Source organism: Cygnus olor, chromosome Z, assembly GCF_009769625.2.
Source record: "Cygnus olor isolate bCygOlo1 chromosome Z, bCygOlo1.pri.v2, whole genome shotgun sequence".
Classification (NCBI taxonomy): domain Eukaryota; kingdom Metazoa; phylum Chordata; class Aves; order Anseriformes; family Anatidae; genus Cygnus; species Cygnus olor.
In genome coordinates, this window is record NC_049198.1 from 38308528 (window position 1) to 38322682 (window position 14155).

A 14155-nucleotide genomic window follows, 5' to 3' on the forward strand; every position below is an offset into this window, starting at 1 on the left:
GTGGAGAATGCTGACACAAGAGACACACTTTGCCACACCTACCAGATCATGCCTTGGTTAAAGATCAGTCCCAGCACATTCCCACTTATATCAAACTCTGAATATGATGGCTGAAAGAAATAAAACAAATTCGTTCATTAGACTTGCACAAAAGGTTTTAAGATGACTTATGCTAGATTAAAATTGTCACTTCCAACAGCAGCAGAATAATGGTATTGTATTGTAAAGGCTCTTGTTGCATATTATCAATGAATCATGAAATTAATAAATAAGACTCGAGGCCAACAGATAGACTTTAATACTGGTTGCAGAATTTTACTGAGAACACTGAATTTGAGCAATGACTGAAATGCACACGTTATTTTGTAGGCAGGTTTGTGTGCATATGCACCAGAATAAACATTTCTGGTAAGATACTGGCTCCAAAATTTTGGTTTACATTAAAATTTATTATTCAAACATATTATCCATTGAGTTTTCCATTGTCACAATCTTTTGCTTAATAAACTGTCTTGGAAGAAAGAGTTATACTACAACATAGCTGGTGACCTGCATGATTCACCATAGTGGGTGGTCAAAAAGATCATGAATGATGATCCAGGTATTAATTACAGGGACAACTGACATGTGGAGTAATGGGCTTGAGATACAAAAACAACTATTTCCCTGAGTCTGAATCAAAACAAAGATATTCTGTTAAAACTAACAAATTAAAGTCACAATTACAAATTATAATATGTTGGGATATTTGGAGCTTCTACACTCTTTCTGCCTAGTTTTATGTATATATATATATGTATGTATATATATACATGCATATACGGATATCTGCATGTATGTTTACAACAAATTGCTATATTTATGTTGTGTGTACTTATGAATTGTCTTCTATGCAAGGAAATATTAAATAGACCTTCAACTAAGTATTAATTACCAATTATTAATAAAGTAAGATTAAATCGTATTCAACTTGAAAAACAGTTGAATAAGGGGAGCTCTTTAGAACCATTCTTACATAATGCCAAATAAAAGTTTCACTGTTTTATTAACAGTTAAGTGATTTCTACAGCAGCAATGGTATCCATCAGATAAGCTGTCTTTGCAGAAAATGAAGGAAAGCTCAAGATGATCTTTCAAATTAAAGACTATCAATAATATATAAAATCTGGGTATGGCTCATTGGAAGATTCCTTGTTCATTATAAGCTCTAATGGTGTAAAGAGTTTGGAAAATTGGCACAAATAGTTCTGTAAGATCAATTTCCTTTCTTTTATTTATTTTTGTTTTGCATGCAAATCAGCACAGTTTCTAGGCTGTAGCACTGATTCTGATTCCTTATATATCTTCACACCCTTTCCTTGAGGTACTAGTAGCACTTTTTCTGTACAACAATATGTCCATCATACACTACTAGCAAATGTGTCATTGGCACTTTGAGAACAGTAATATAGCATGGAAATAAGGTGTCCCCTCACTGCTGACCAATCAGTCCATGGCTTCTCTTAACAGTGGTTAAACCCTTGTATATGGGCTGTAAGGTTCACACTCACTACTTAATACTTCTCTGTACATTCTTTACTCTGTATAGAAACATAGAATCATAGAAAAAATAAGATTGGAAAAGACCTTCAAGATCATCTGGTCCAACCATCACCCTACTACCAATGTCACTCACTAAACCATCACAGAACCACAGAATCACAGAATCATCTAGATTGGAAGAGACCTCCAAGATCATCTAGTCCAACCTCTGACGTAACACTAACAAGTCCTCCACTAAACCATATCACTAAGGACTACATCTAAACATCTTTTAAAGACCTCCAGGGATGGTGACTCAACCACTTCCCTGGACAGCCTATTCCAATGCCTAACAACCCTTTCAGTAAAGAAGTTCTTCCTAATATCCAAACTAAACCTCCCCTGGAGCAACTTTAGCCCATTCCCCCTCATCCTGTCTCCAGGCATGTGGGAGAATAGACCAACCCCCATCTCTCTACAGCCTCCTTTAAGGTACCTGTAGAGTGCGATAAGGTCGCCCCTGAGCCTTCTCTTCTCCAGGCTGAACAACCCCAGCTCCCTCAGCCGCTCCTCACAAGACTTGTCCTCCAGACCCCTCACCAGCTTCGTTGCCCTTCTCTGGACTCTCTCGAGCACCTCAATGTTCTTCTTGTAGCGAGGGGCCCAAAACTGAACACAGTACTCGACGTGCAGCCTCGCCAGAGCCGAGTACAGGGGGACAATCACTTCCCTAGCCCTGCTGGCCACACTGTTTCTTACGAAAGCCAGGATGCTGTTGGCCTTCTTGGCCACCTGAGCACACTGCTGGCTCATATTCAGCCAACTATCAACCAATACTCCCAGGTCCTTCTCTGCCAGGCAGCTTTCTAACTACTCATCTCCCAGCCATGTCCCTACACACCAGGTCCAACCTTTCCTTGAACAACCCCAGAGATGGTGACTCGACCAATTCCCTGGGCAACCTGTTCCAATGCCTGACCACTCTTTCTGAGAAGAAATATCTCCTAATTGTTTTAATTGTTGAGTAGAGTAGTGCTCTTTGTTTAATTCTTTGTTTTAATTGTTGAAGAGTAGGGGCATCATGTTTCCATTTTTCCACTCACCAGGGACATCGCCTGAATGCCAGGACTTTTCAACTCTGATGGAGATAGGCTTGGCAACTACATCAGCCAGTTCCCTCAGGACCCTGGGATTCATGTCATCAGGTCCCATGGACTTGTACCTGTTTAGATTCGTCAGGTGGTGTCGAATCTGCTCTTCACTTACAGTGGGTGGGACTTTGATCCCCCAGCCTCCATCTATGGGTTCAGGGAAATGAAGGACTTGGGAAGCTCGTCTACCAGCGCAGATGGAGGCGTGGAAGTTTTTGAGTACCTCAGCCTTCTCCATGTCTGTCGTTACCAATTACTCAAATATAGAAACTCATTCCTGATATAAGAAATTAGCCACCTATAATCGCTTACACACTACTATTTTCACCCCTCAGTCTATTTTCACAAATGCTAAAGGTGCATGGTGGCCCTCAGGGACTCCTCCTGTCACCCCAGAACAGCAGCCTGAAGGAAGCTGGGTCCTTTCTTGTGCTCTTCAAGGTTCTGTGCAGAAGGGATGCCACCTCTCGCACAAGGGCTGGGGGATGGAAAAGAAGCATTCACGCAACCCCTGAGAATCGGCAACAGAGTTCTTTATTGCTGGGAGACGTTGCAGATAAGCCTGCAGGATGTTCATGCTGTTTGGCGGCTCCAGGCTAATGTTTGGGATGGAGCCTGAGCGACGAGTAGGGAGCTCTCCAGGCACTCCTGCAACACTGTTGGTGCGCTCTGATGGCACAGAGCAAAGACATGCCACGGTAGTTGCAGGTCTGATCTGGTGGAGGTGGATCCACTTCCATCAGTTCCTCCACATCTGGTGGATCCCGCTCCATGGGCTCCATGGTGTTAGGCAGAAGGATAAGCCAGTCCTTGCCCAGGACTGGCCAAACAGGATGCCTTTCATCCGGAATGCTTTCAGGCCAGAGTGCCGAACCACGGAGTCATCCAGTTCCACCCCTAGGTCCCATGCCATTGTCTGGATGATTTCCATGCATGGATTCGATGCTGCTATCTGTTTTAGGGCCATGGCTGGGTCCCACACTGTGTTCCAGATTATGGGCACACCTCTGCTCCACACGGCTGTCTGCCTGATGCTCCTGCCTTCACCCCATGCCACCACTGCACTAATGGAAAGGCCTAGGCCCCCTGTCGCTGTATGGCTGAGGGGGCAGCCTGTTCCCTGCGTAGTTGCGGTGCCAATGGTACCGCTTGTAAGTGTCTGTGGGCTGGGCGCCAGAGGTCCCCTGAGCACTGGTGTCTGTTGTGCCACAGGTGCTATCCCTCTGCCCATGACACATCTCTGTCTTGTTAGGTGCCTTCCTTCTCGGTGCTTCCTTGGACTGCATTGCTGTCCTCTCACATCGAGGAGGGCTGCTGCTTGCCTTCCTGCCTCTGGTCTTCTTGCTGCCACACAAACTGGCTGTCAGAGGGCCTAGAAGCTCAGCGAATGGTGGGCCACCTGCAGGGTTCCTGTTCTATAGGGCCCGTAGCAAAGGCGGGGCAGTGGTGGCCACTGTGACCTCAGCAAGCCTCTGTGATGAAGTGGCCCATGCGTGCCCAAAGACAGCTGTGTTGGGAGTGGCCTGGAAGATGCCCTCATGTGGAAGAAGAAGGACGGTTGGTGGGGCTGAGGGCCCCTTTTCTGGGGCAGGCTCCCCTAGGCCGTATGGATGGATGGGTGACTAGAAGGAAGGATGGTATCTGTACAGCTCTTCAGTCCAGTCACTTAATTAAGGCTTTCTTGTATCAGCCTTGTTCTATTGATTAAATAACTGTGTTATACCCTTTTAACTTCCCTAACAAACAAAAACAAAAAAGTCTGAAGTGTTAATGGCAGAATGATTGCCTCACTAAGGAGATCAGATCCAGGGCAGACTCATTCTGCTGTGAAGTGGGGGATCACAGCGTGCAGGGGGTTTTCTGCTTCAAGGTCACTCAAGAGAGCCGCCAGGACCCAGCAGCCCTCATGAGAGTGGCTGACAAGGCTCAGGCAGAGCCAGAAGCACCCATCCTCTGTCACAGAAAGGCAGCTCCTGGGGAGCATGACTTTGGAGTGCAGCGACCAGGGCGGGCAGTCAGGGGATGGTGCACTCGTTGGCCCAGCAGAGCATGCAGGGATGGTGAGCAGGACCGTTCATTTTGTGTCCTGGGATCAGCAGAGGAAAGGCCTCCTACTGAAACAGAAATGGTGTCCACCCACCAAGCCTGCTGGTCTGAGGCTGAAACCCAGGCGGGGGGGGCAGCAACCTCCCCGGGCAGATGCCTACACCCAAACAGACCTCCTGAGGATCAAAAGAGCATCCCAAACCCTCAGTTCCAGGGAACTCCAGTCTCTGAAAGCCCAGGGCCTGAAGGTACAGGTGGGTGTCATGGGTGCAAGTGTGCCCAGCTGGATGAGTTTTTCAAACTGTTGGCTCTGTTGGGAGAAGAGCTCTCCAGACAGCGTAGCATTTGGGATCCCCAAGTTGGGAGGAAGTGTCAGTCTGCTAGAGAGTAGGAAGGCCCTGCAGATGGACCTGGACAGGTTGGGTGAATGGGCAGAGGCCAATGGGATGAGGTTCAACATGGCTAAGTGCCGGGTCCTGCACTTTGACCGCAACAACCCCATGCAGCACTACAGGTTTGGGGTAGAGTGGCTGGAAAGCTGTGCAGAGAAAAAGGATCTGGGGGTGTTGGTTGATGCTCACCTGTACATGAGCCAGCAGTGTGCCCAGGTGACCAAGAAGGCTAATGGCATCCTGGCTTGTATCAGGAATAGTGTAGCCAGCAGGACTTGGGAGGTGATCATCCCCCTGTACTCAGCTTTGGTGAGGCTGCACCTCGAGTACTGCATTCAGCTTTGGGCTCCTCAGTACAAGACGGACATCGAGGCCCTGGAACTTACCCAGAGCAGGGCTATGAAGCTGGTTAAGGCCTGAAACACAAGTCCTATGAGGGGTAGCTGAGGGAACTGGGGTTGTTTAGTCTGGAGAAGTGGAGGCATAGGGGAGACCTTATTGCTCTCTAGAACTACCTGAAAGGAAGGTGTGAGGAGCTGGGGGTCGGCCTCTTCTCACAAAAAACTAGTGATGGGACTAGAGTGAATGGCCTTGCTCCAGGAGAGGTTAAGGTTGGAAATTAGGAGATATTTCTTCTCAGAAAGAGTGGTCAGGCATTGAAACAGGTTTCCCAGGGAAGTCGTGGAGTCACCGTCCCTTGGGGTGTTTAAGGAAAGGTTGGACTTGGTGCTTAGGGACATGTTTTAGTGGGTGACATTGGTGGTATGGTGATGGTTGGACCAGATATCTTAGAGGTCTTTTCCAGTCCTAATGATATTATGACTTCTTTCACCTGGATGTCTGCTGGGAAAACTACACAGCAGGCTGTAAGCAATCCAGGAGATTCCTAGAGTAGGTTGAGGATAAATTACTTGTCCAGGTATTAGACAAACCAGAGGAGAAGCGTTACTTGACCTGGTGCTCATCAGCACTGAAGAGTTCATTAAAGAGGTCAAGATTGCAGGCAATCTGGGCTGCAGTGACCAAACGCTGGTTGAGTTTGTGATCTTGAGGAATATGGGCCTGGCAAAGAGCAAAGTCAGGATGCTGAACTTCCAAAGAGCAAAATTCAAACTATTTAAAGACCTAGAAGATGAGATCCCCTGGAACACTGTCCTTAGGGACAAAGGAGCTGAACAGAGCTGACAACTCTTTTAGGATGTTTTTCTTAGAGCCCAAGAGCTCTCTATCACCCTGTGTAAAAAAGCGGGCAGGGAGGGCAGACAACTGGGATGGCTGAGCAAGGACCTGCTGGTCAAACTGAGGTGCAAGAGGGAAATACACAGTTAGTGGAAGCAGGGACTCATGGCCTGGCAAGAGTATAGGAATGCAATCCCACGTGAACCTAATGAGGTTCAACAAGTCTAAGTGCAAGGTGCTGCACCTGGGCTGGGCAATCCCAGACAGGAGTACAGAGTGGTAGAAGATGGTTTGGTCGGTCTTGGGACCAATGCTCTTCAACATCTTTATCAATGACATAGACTACGGAATCAAGTGCACCCTCAGCAAGTTTGCAGATGACACCAAGCTGAGCAGTGCAGTCAATACAATAGTGGGAAGGGATGCCATCCAGGGGGACCTGGACAGGCTGGAGAAGTGGGCCCATGAGAACCAAATGACATTAACAAGGCCAAGTGCAAGGTAATCCCAGGCAATCCCAGGTATTTATTTAGACTGGGAGAATAAGAACTTGAGAGCAGCCCTGCGAAGAAGGACTTGGGGGTCCCGATGGATGAAAAGCTGGACATGAGCCAGCAATGCGTGCTTGTAGCCTGGAAGGCCAACTGTGTCCTGGGCTGCATTAAAAAAGGAGTGGCCAGCAGGGAGAGGGATGTGATTGTCCCCCTCTATTCTGCTCTTGTGAGGCCCCACCTGGAATACTGCATGCAGGCCTGGGGCCTCCAGCACAAGAAGGATGTGAAGTTCTTGGAATGGGTCCAGAGGAGGGCCACTAAGATGATCAGAAGGCTGGAGCACCTCTCCTGCGCTGAAAGGTTGAGGGAACTGGGCTTGTGTAGCTTGGAGAAGAGAAGGCTCCGGGGAGACCTCATTGCAGCCTTCCAGTACTTGAAGGGAGCGTATAAACAGGAGGGGGAATGCCTGATTATATGTGTTGATAGTGATAGGACAAGGGGGAATGGTTTCAAACCAGGAGATTTAGGTGAGATATTAGAAGGAAGATTTCCACTCAGAGGGTGGTGAGGCACAGGAACAGGTTGCCCAGAGACGTTGCGGATGCCCCACCCCTGGAGGCATTCAAGACCGGGCTAGATGTGGCTCTGGGCAGCCTGTTCTAGTGGTTGGCAACCCTGCCCAGAGCAGGGGGGTTGAAACTTGATGTTCTTTAAGGTCCTTTTCAATCCAGGCCATTCTGTGATTCTATGAAGAACTCAATGAGAGCAGCTCTGCAGAGGAGGACTTGGGGGTTCTGGTGGAGAAAAAGCTCAGCATGAGCCAGAAGTGCACGCTTGCAGCCCAGAAGGCCAACTTCATCCTGGGCTGCATCAAAATAGGAGTGGCCAGCAGGTCGAGGGAGGTGATTATCCCCTTCTGCTCTGCCCTTGAGAGGCCCCACTTGGAGTGCTGCATCCAGATCTGGGGCCCCCACCAAAAGAAGGATGTGGAACAACGGGTCCAGAGGAGGGCCATGAAGATGATCAAGGGGCTGGAGCACCTCTCCTACAAAGAAAGGCTGAGACAGAGCAGGCTGTTCAGCCTGAAGAAGAGAAGGGTCTGGGGTAACCTCACTGCGGCTTTTCAGTACCTAAAGGGAGCTTACAAAAAAAATGGAGAGCAACTCTTTGCTCACTCAGATAATGACAGGACAAGGGGGCATGGTTTTAAACTAAAAGAAGGGATATTTAGATTAGAGGTTAGAAGGGAATTCTTCACTGTGAGGGCATTGAAGCTCTGGAATAGGTTGCCCAGAGAAGCTGAGGAAGCCCCATTCCTGGCACTGTTCAAGACCAAGTTAGATGAGGCCATGGTCAACCTGGTCTAGTGGGTGGCATCTCTACCAATGACAGGGGGAATTGGAACTAGATGATCTTTAAGGTCCCTTCCAACCTGTGCCATTCTATGATTCTATGTGTCTCCAGTTGGCAACTGGCACTCTCAATTCAAGCTGTCCTACAATGTGCTACATGGCTCCCAGCAGTGGAAGACTGCAGGAATTTAACAAACTTTGTTAAATCCAGCAGCACCACCCAGCTGTTCTGGATACCCAAGGTCACTTCAAACAGCACTAGGGCAGCTCTTGTGACAAAAAAGTCCCTGCATAAAGAGCAGATGATTCACAGTAAATGGCAGAAAAAGCTTCAGGAAGACCAAATAGAAGCCAGATCACAGAATCATAAAATCATAGAATATCCTTCCTGGATAGTTGGAAGGGACCCACAAGGATCATCGAGTCCAATTGGGTCCCCAAAGGACCACCCAAAAAATCAGACCATGTGTCTGAGAGCATTGTCCAAACGCTTCTTGAACTCTGGCAGGTTCGGTGCTGTGACCACTGCCCTGGGGAGCCTGTTCCAGCACCTGGCCATCCTCTCAGTGAAAAAACTTTTTCCTCTCAGTGAAAAACTTTTTCCTGATATCCAGACTGAACAGCCATAACAGCTTCGAGACATTTCCTCCTGTTGTATCACTGGTCACCTGAGAGAAGAGATAAGCGCCTGCCCCTCCACTCTCCTCATGAGGAAGCTGTAGACTGTGATGAGGCCTCCCCTCAGTCTTCTCTTCTGCAGGATGAATAAACCAAGTGACTTCAGCTACTCCTCATACGTCTTGCCCTCCAGACCCTCCACTATCTTTGTTGCCTTCCTTTGGACACTCTCTAACAGTTTTATATCTCCCGTACTGTGGTGCCCAGAACTGCACACTGTACTTGAGGTGAGGCTGCACCAGTGCAGAGCAGAGCAAATCACTTACCTCGACCGACTAGCAATGCCGTGCTTGATGCACTCCAGGATATGGTTGCCAAGATGCCAAGGCACACTCCTAGATGCCAAGGCACACTGGCTCATGTTCAACTTGCTGCCAAACAAAACCCCCAGATCCCTTTCTACAGGGCTAATCTCCAGCCTCTCATGCCCCAGTCTGTACTTATAGCCAGGGTTGCCCCTTCCCAGGTGCAGAATCCAGCACTTGCTCTTGTTGAACTTCATATTGTTGGTGATTGCTCAGCTCTCTAATTTGTCCAGATCTCTCCCCAAGGCCTCACCACCCTTGACAGAGTCAGCAGCTCCACCCAATTTGGTATCATCCACGAACTTGCTCAAAAAACCTTCAAGTCCAACAACCAAATCATTATGAAAACATTGAAGAAGACTGGTCCTAAAATGGAGCCCTGGGAAACTAGTGACAGGTAGTGATCATCCTAGGTAACGAGTCTATCCTGTAGTCCTCAGAATAGCTTTCAGACTTGCATTCATTCATACTCTTTCATCCTGAAAATCCTAATAGGGAAAAGTTCCAGGATATCACTTTAACATCTTTGGAAAATATGAGGTCTGAACTGTAAGACAGTAGTAAGACATAGTACTGGCTACAGCAATTCATGTATTCCCCATATTCATTCTCAATTATTAAAATAGCTGTGACAAGTATGAAAATGTGATGAAGTTCCAGATGCCATTTAAGTATACGAAAATACACTGTTCCACAAACTGTGCTGGTTCTCTGTGCATACTGTATTCAAATCCTTGCATTTGATATTGTTATTGCAAGGGTTGTGTCTTGGTTCTTCACAAACTGGCTGGCTTGTAATATCTGTCTCCAGTCCTACCCCAGTCCTGTTAGATATACACAGGAGAATTAACAGGGAGAAACTGAACCTTCCTATACAGGCTGAAGTTTCACAGGAGCCAGCCAACAGAAATGACAATGCTACAACAGAAATACATATATATATGGCCTGTCTGAATTTAAGAAGAGATTGGACTGTGCACTTAGTCACATGGTCTAAACTTTTGGGCAGACCTGTGCAGTGCCAGGAGTTGGACTTGATGATCCTTATGGGCCCCTTCCAACTCGGGATATTCTGTGATTCTATGATTCTATGTGTCCTGGTTTCAGTTAGGACAGAGTTAATTTTCCTCCTAGTAGCTGGTAGGGTGCTATGTTTTGGATTAGGATGAGAAGAGCGCTGATAACATGCTGATGTTTTAATTGTTGTAGAGCAGTGCTTACACCAAGCCAAGGACTTTTCAGTTTCTCGCTCTGTCCTGCTAGCGAGCAGGCTAGGGATGCAGCAGGAGCTGGGAGGGGGCAGACCCAGGACAGCTGACCCAAACTGGCCAAAGGGGTATTCCATACCATCTGACGTCATGCTGAACAATAGATAGGGGTGGCTAGCTGGGGTTGGGGGGGAGCCGGCTGCTCGGGGATAGGCTGGGCATCGGTCAACGGGTGGTGAGCAATTGCATTGTGCATCACTTATTTAGTACACATTATTATTATTATTATTATTATTATTATTATTATTATTATTATATTTTATATATATATTTATATTATTATTATACTTACTTACACAATCAAATTAATAAAAACATGTTTTCAAAGGTTACTGAAGCCTGAAGAATAAGGCAAATATTAAGACAAAACCAAATTCTGAGACAAACAAGCAAAATATTGTTCAGGAATTTTGAAGGTGATATGCCTAGGCAACTGTAACCTCTGTACGATTAAAAGAAAAATGTGATTTACTACAAAAACATGAAGTGATGATCTGACAAAAACATTTAAAATAGCAAATCGTATACTTACAAATCCATACTCCAAGTCCCAGCACCAGCAGTAATTGAAAAACCTAACAAAGACAGCTCTCAAGAAATCACCAATTAGAATTGTGATATAAGTTGTCATCGTGTCAGAGACTGTCAGCCGCACAAATTCCTGTTAAAGCAATATTATTATTTTTTTTGAGAATATATTTAAGCAAGTTATAGTTACAATATTGATGAAGGATATATCCTACACTAGGATGTTCTTATCCTGCTACAACTTGGTAAAAATTCTCAGCTCCTCCTGATTCACTGATTCTGAGAAATGCCAGGAGGAAAACTGCCCCTCATTTGTTAGAGATACCTGCTGCTTTTATTTATGTTCATAGCAGATGAGACTTTCAGGGTACGATTAGTCTGGGAAAGGTTTCCAGCTAAGACTGCCACTATAGCAGAACTCCACATTGATATCTCAACCCCCTCTTTTGGCTTTCTTCCTAAATGAGCACCAATTCCCACTGAATATGGAAAGAAAAAAAAGAAATTCCTAAAATCCCAAAATCCTTGTTCTTTTACTTTTGTTTCAGTAAGTCCCGTCAGTCCCACTAAAGCCTGCTGTACCAGGCCTTACCCCATCTGCCCAAAAGTCTTATTATTCTCTCTGATTTCAAATTATGGAGAAAATTAGCACAGTGATGAGCTCTTGGTGTTCTTAGCTTATCATTCAGCATCAGTGGGAAAAAAAAAAAAAAAAAAAAAAGAAAAGGTCTGTTTTTTCTTGTCCATCACCTGCTGGTCACTTATCCAGTCAGGAGTGGAGACAAACAGGTACTGAAACTGTCAGAATGATGGAACAATAGCAAAAGCTGTGATTCAATGGTGGATTTAATCTCGTGGACAAAACAATAACAATAAGGTATGATCAAACAGAGGAAAAGGGAATGCTGGGAAATTCTTTGGAAGCGTCATATTATATGAATGTCAGTAGCTATGAATGTTCAACTGAATCAAATAAAATGACTGATCAGATTTACTGTTAAACTACTGATGTTCTTTTGCATGATGTTACTTGGTTAAAGATAAAGATGGTTTCTCAAATGCACACTGCTAGCAAGAGCTGATTATATACTTTTTTCTTTTTTTTTTGGTTGAGCTACTTATCTTTGCAATATACCTGTCATTGTGAAAAACTGATCTTTGCTTGATTAAAAATTTATTCAGAATTATTACTTTTATTAATTGTTGTGACCAATCCAACTTCTCATAGTTGCTAAACAGGCTTTACAAGACAGATGAGGAGAGGAAGATGAACCGTGAGGAAAAAAAAAAAAAAAAAAAAGAGGAATGCTTTGAATTGTGTCAGGTACCAGCAGGGGGACCTCCCTACTAGAGAGGATTCAAAGAAATTAAAATAGTGTTTTCTAAGCTTTGTAGCTTGGGAAAAAAATAAAAAATAAAAATAAAAATCCTTCATTATCTTGTCCCACATCTGCATTTTCTCATGCTCTCCCACCTTAATGTCAGCAGAAATAAAGAGGGGTTTCGTATTATATCTTGTAACACACTATGATCTATTTTCAAATATGAACTCAAATAAGTTACGTTACCTGGCCCACCATTGTTTCCCAACATGGGCCCCTGGGGACATCTGCAGGGTCCACCTGTATTGGAGGAGCAGTTGAATTTTCTGGAATAGTGCCATTGTATAGACTGGCTTCCCATATTGTCATGTTATACTTGACAATCTTCTCTTCCTCCAACTAAATAAATAAATAAATAGGGGATTAAAATAAAATAAAATAAAATAATAAAATAAATAAAATAAAATAATAAAGTAAAATAAAATAAAATAAAATATAAAATAAAATAAACATGAGCTTATATTACCAATACTCAACCTTTTCTTTTCCACTCCAAGACTTTCCCATCTTTCCCTGACATATCTATGACATGGTTGGAAATATATATCCTTACCATGTATCAACATGTTAAAAATAGTGAAGGGAGGTAAATAGCTTGCCTTGAGATTGATTTCATCCATTAGGGCAATAATGAAAGTGTAGAGATTGCCAAGAAAAAGAGCAAAGATGCGTCCCAGCTGCCATCTTAGAGCTATTCGAGGGTGGTAGTTTTCCAGAGAACTTATTACATCAAATAAAGTTGGACAGAACATTCCTAAAAGTGACATGACCATGTTCACCTAGGGGGAAAGAAAAAAAAAATTTACAGTGAGATGTTAGAGGCAAGATTGATTTTGATGACAAGTGCGTTTCTATTGCTACTTGTTATTTGGTATTTGATTTAATGAAAAGCAAAACCCACTCTGGGAGTCACAAGGTGTTTTTGCAAAGAAACAATGAGGTGAAAACTTATTTGTATTCTCCTGTAAATAGATACTTTGGATTTTTTTTTTCTTTTCAATTTTACAGTTCACTTTAACGTCAGAAAAATATCAAGTATTAGCTGTTTTAAGTACAACCTACAATCTAGAAAAAATTATGTCATAGAACTTAGCAAAAAAACTATTTCCAGTACTGTTTCATGCTAAGTCTCTTCCATGTCTTCCTAATAGACACATACATGTTCTATATAAACATTTCTCTAAAAATTCCGTGCTAAATTAAAATTATCTGACATCTCACCCAAAGTTAATTCTTGATGCATAAGCAAAGCAAATTCAAATCAATCCTGATGCTTTCTGCCTGTTTTTCTGAAAAGACTCTAACAAGATTAACTCACATCACAGAAGAATGGAAAAGGAACAAGCTCACTGAAAGCAAAATGAGAAAAACAAGCTTTCATAGACAGTTTGAAATTCAATATACTCAATATATGCTACGGAATATTGAATACACATTTTTATTCTGAGTGAGGCATTCTAAGAATTCAGCATGCTTAAACGATTGCTAAAATTTGTTCCAAGTATGCTTGAATCTTTTGGTGAAATAGTACAAAATCTAATCAACTGTGTCAGCCAAAAATGAAAGTAATTGAAAAGTTTTAAAGTGCATTTTTTTATTTCAGTTTCAAATAAAATTTCCTAACAAAAAGCTCATCTTTAAAGGACTAAAAAACAAGCAACAGAAAACATTGTCTCCAGTTAAGTCACAAAACAAAAAGATGTTTATTTAAGATGACTCATACTGAAACAATTAAGTAAAAAGGAATTGATTTAGTCACAAAATTAATAATAATAATAATAATAATAATAATAATAATAATAATAATAATAATAATAATAATAATAATTGTGTATCAATTGTTCTGAATTTAGCAACTC

General features: G+C 43.7%; 1 protein-coding gene across 1 annotated transcript in view; it reads right to left on the bottom strand.

Annotated features, from left to right (window-relative positions):
- The window catches only part of TMC1 (transmembrane channel like 1), a 62134-nt gene that overhangs the window by 7424 nt on the left and 40555 nt on the right, over positions 1 to 14155 (bottom strand). The window contains exons 12-15 of the mRNA XM_040541178.1: positions 12896 to 13075; positions 12483 to 12635; positions 10919 to 11047; positions 43 to 110 (exon numbers count right to left, since the gene is read on the bottom strand). Coding sequence (XP_040397112.1) covers positions 43 to 110; positions 10919 to 11047; positions 12483 to 12635; positions 12896 to 13075 — 530 coding nt within the window. The remainder of the gene's footprint in view (positions 1 to 42; positions 111 to 10918; positions 11048 to 12482; positions 12636 to 12895; positions 13076 to 14155) is intronic.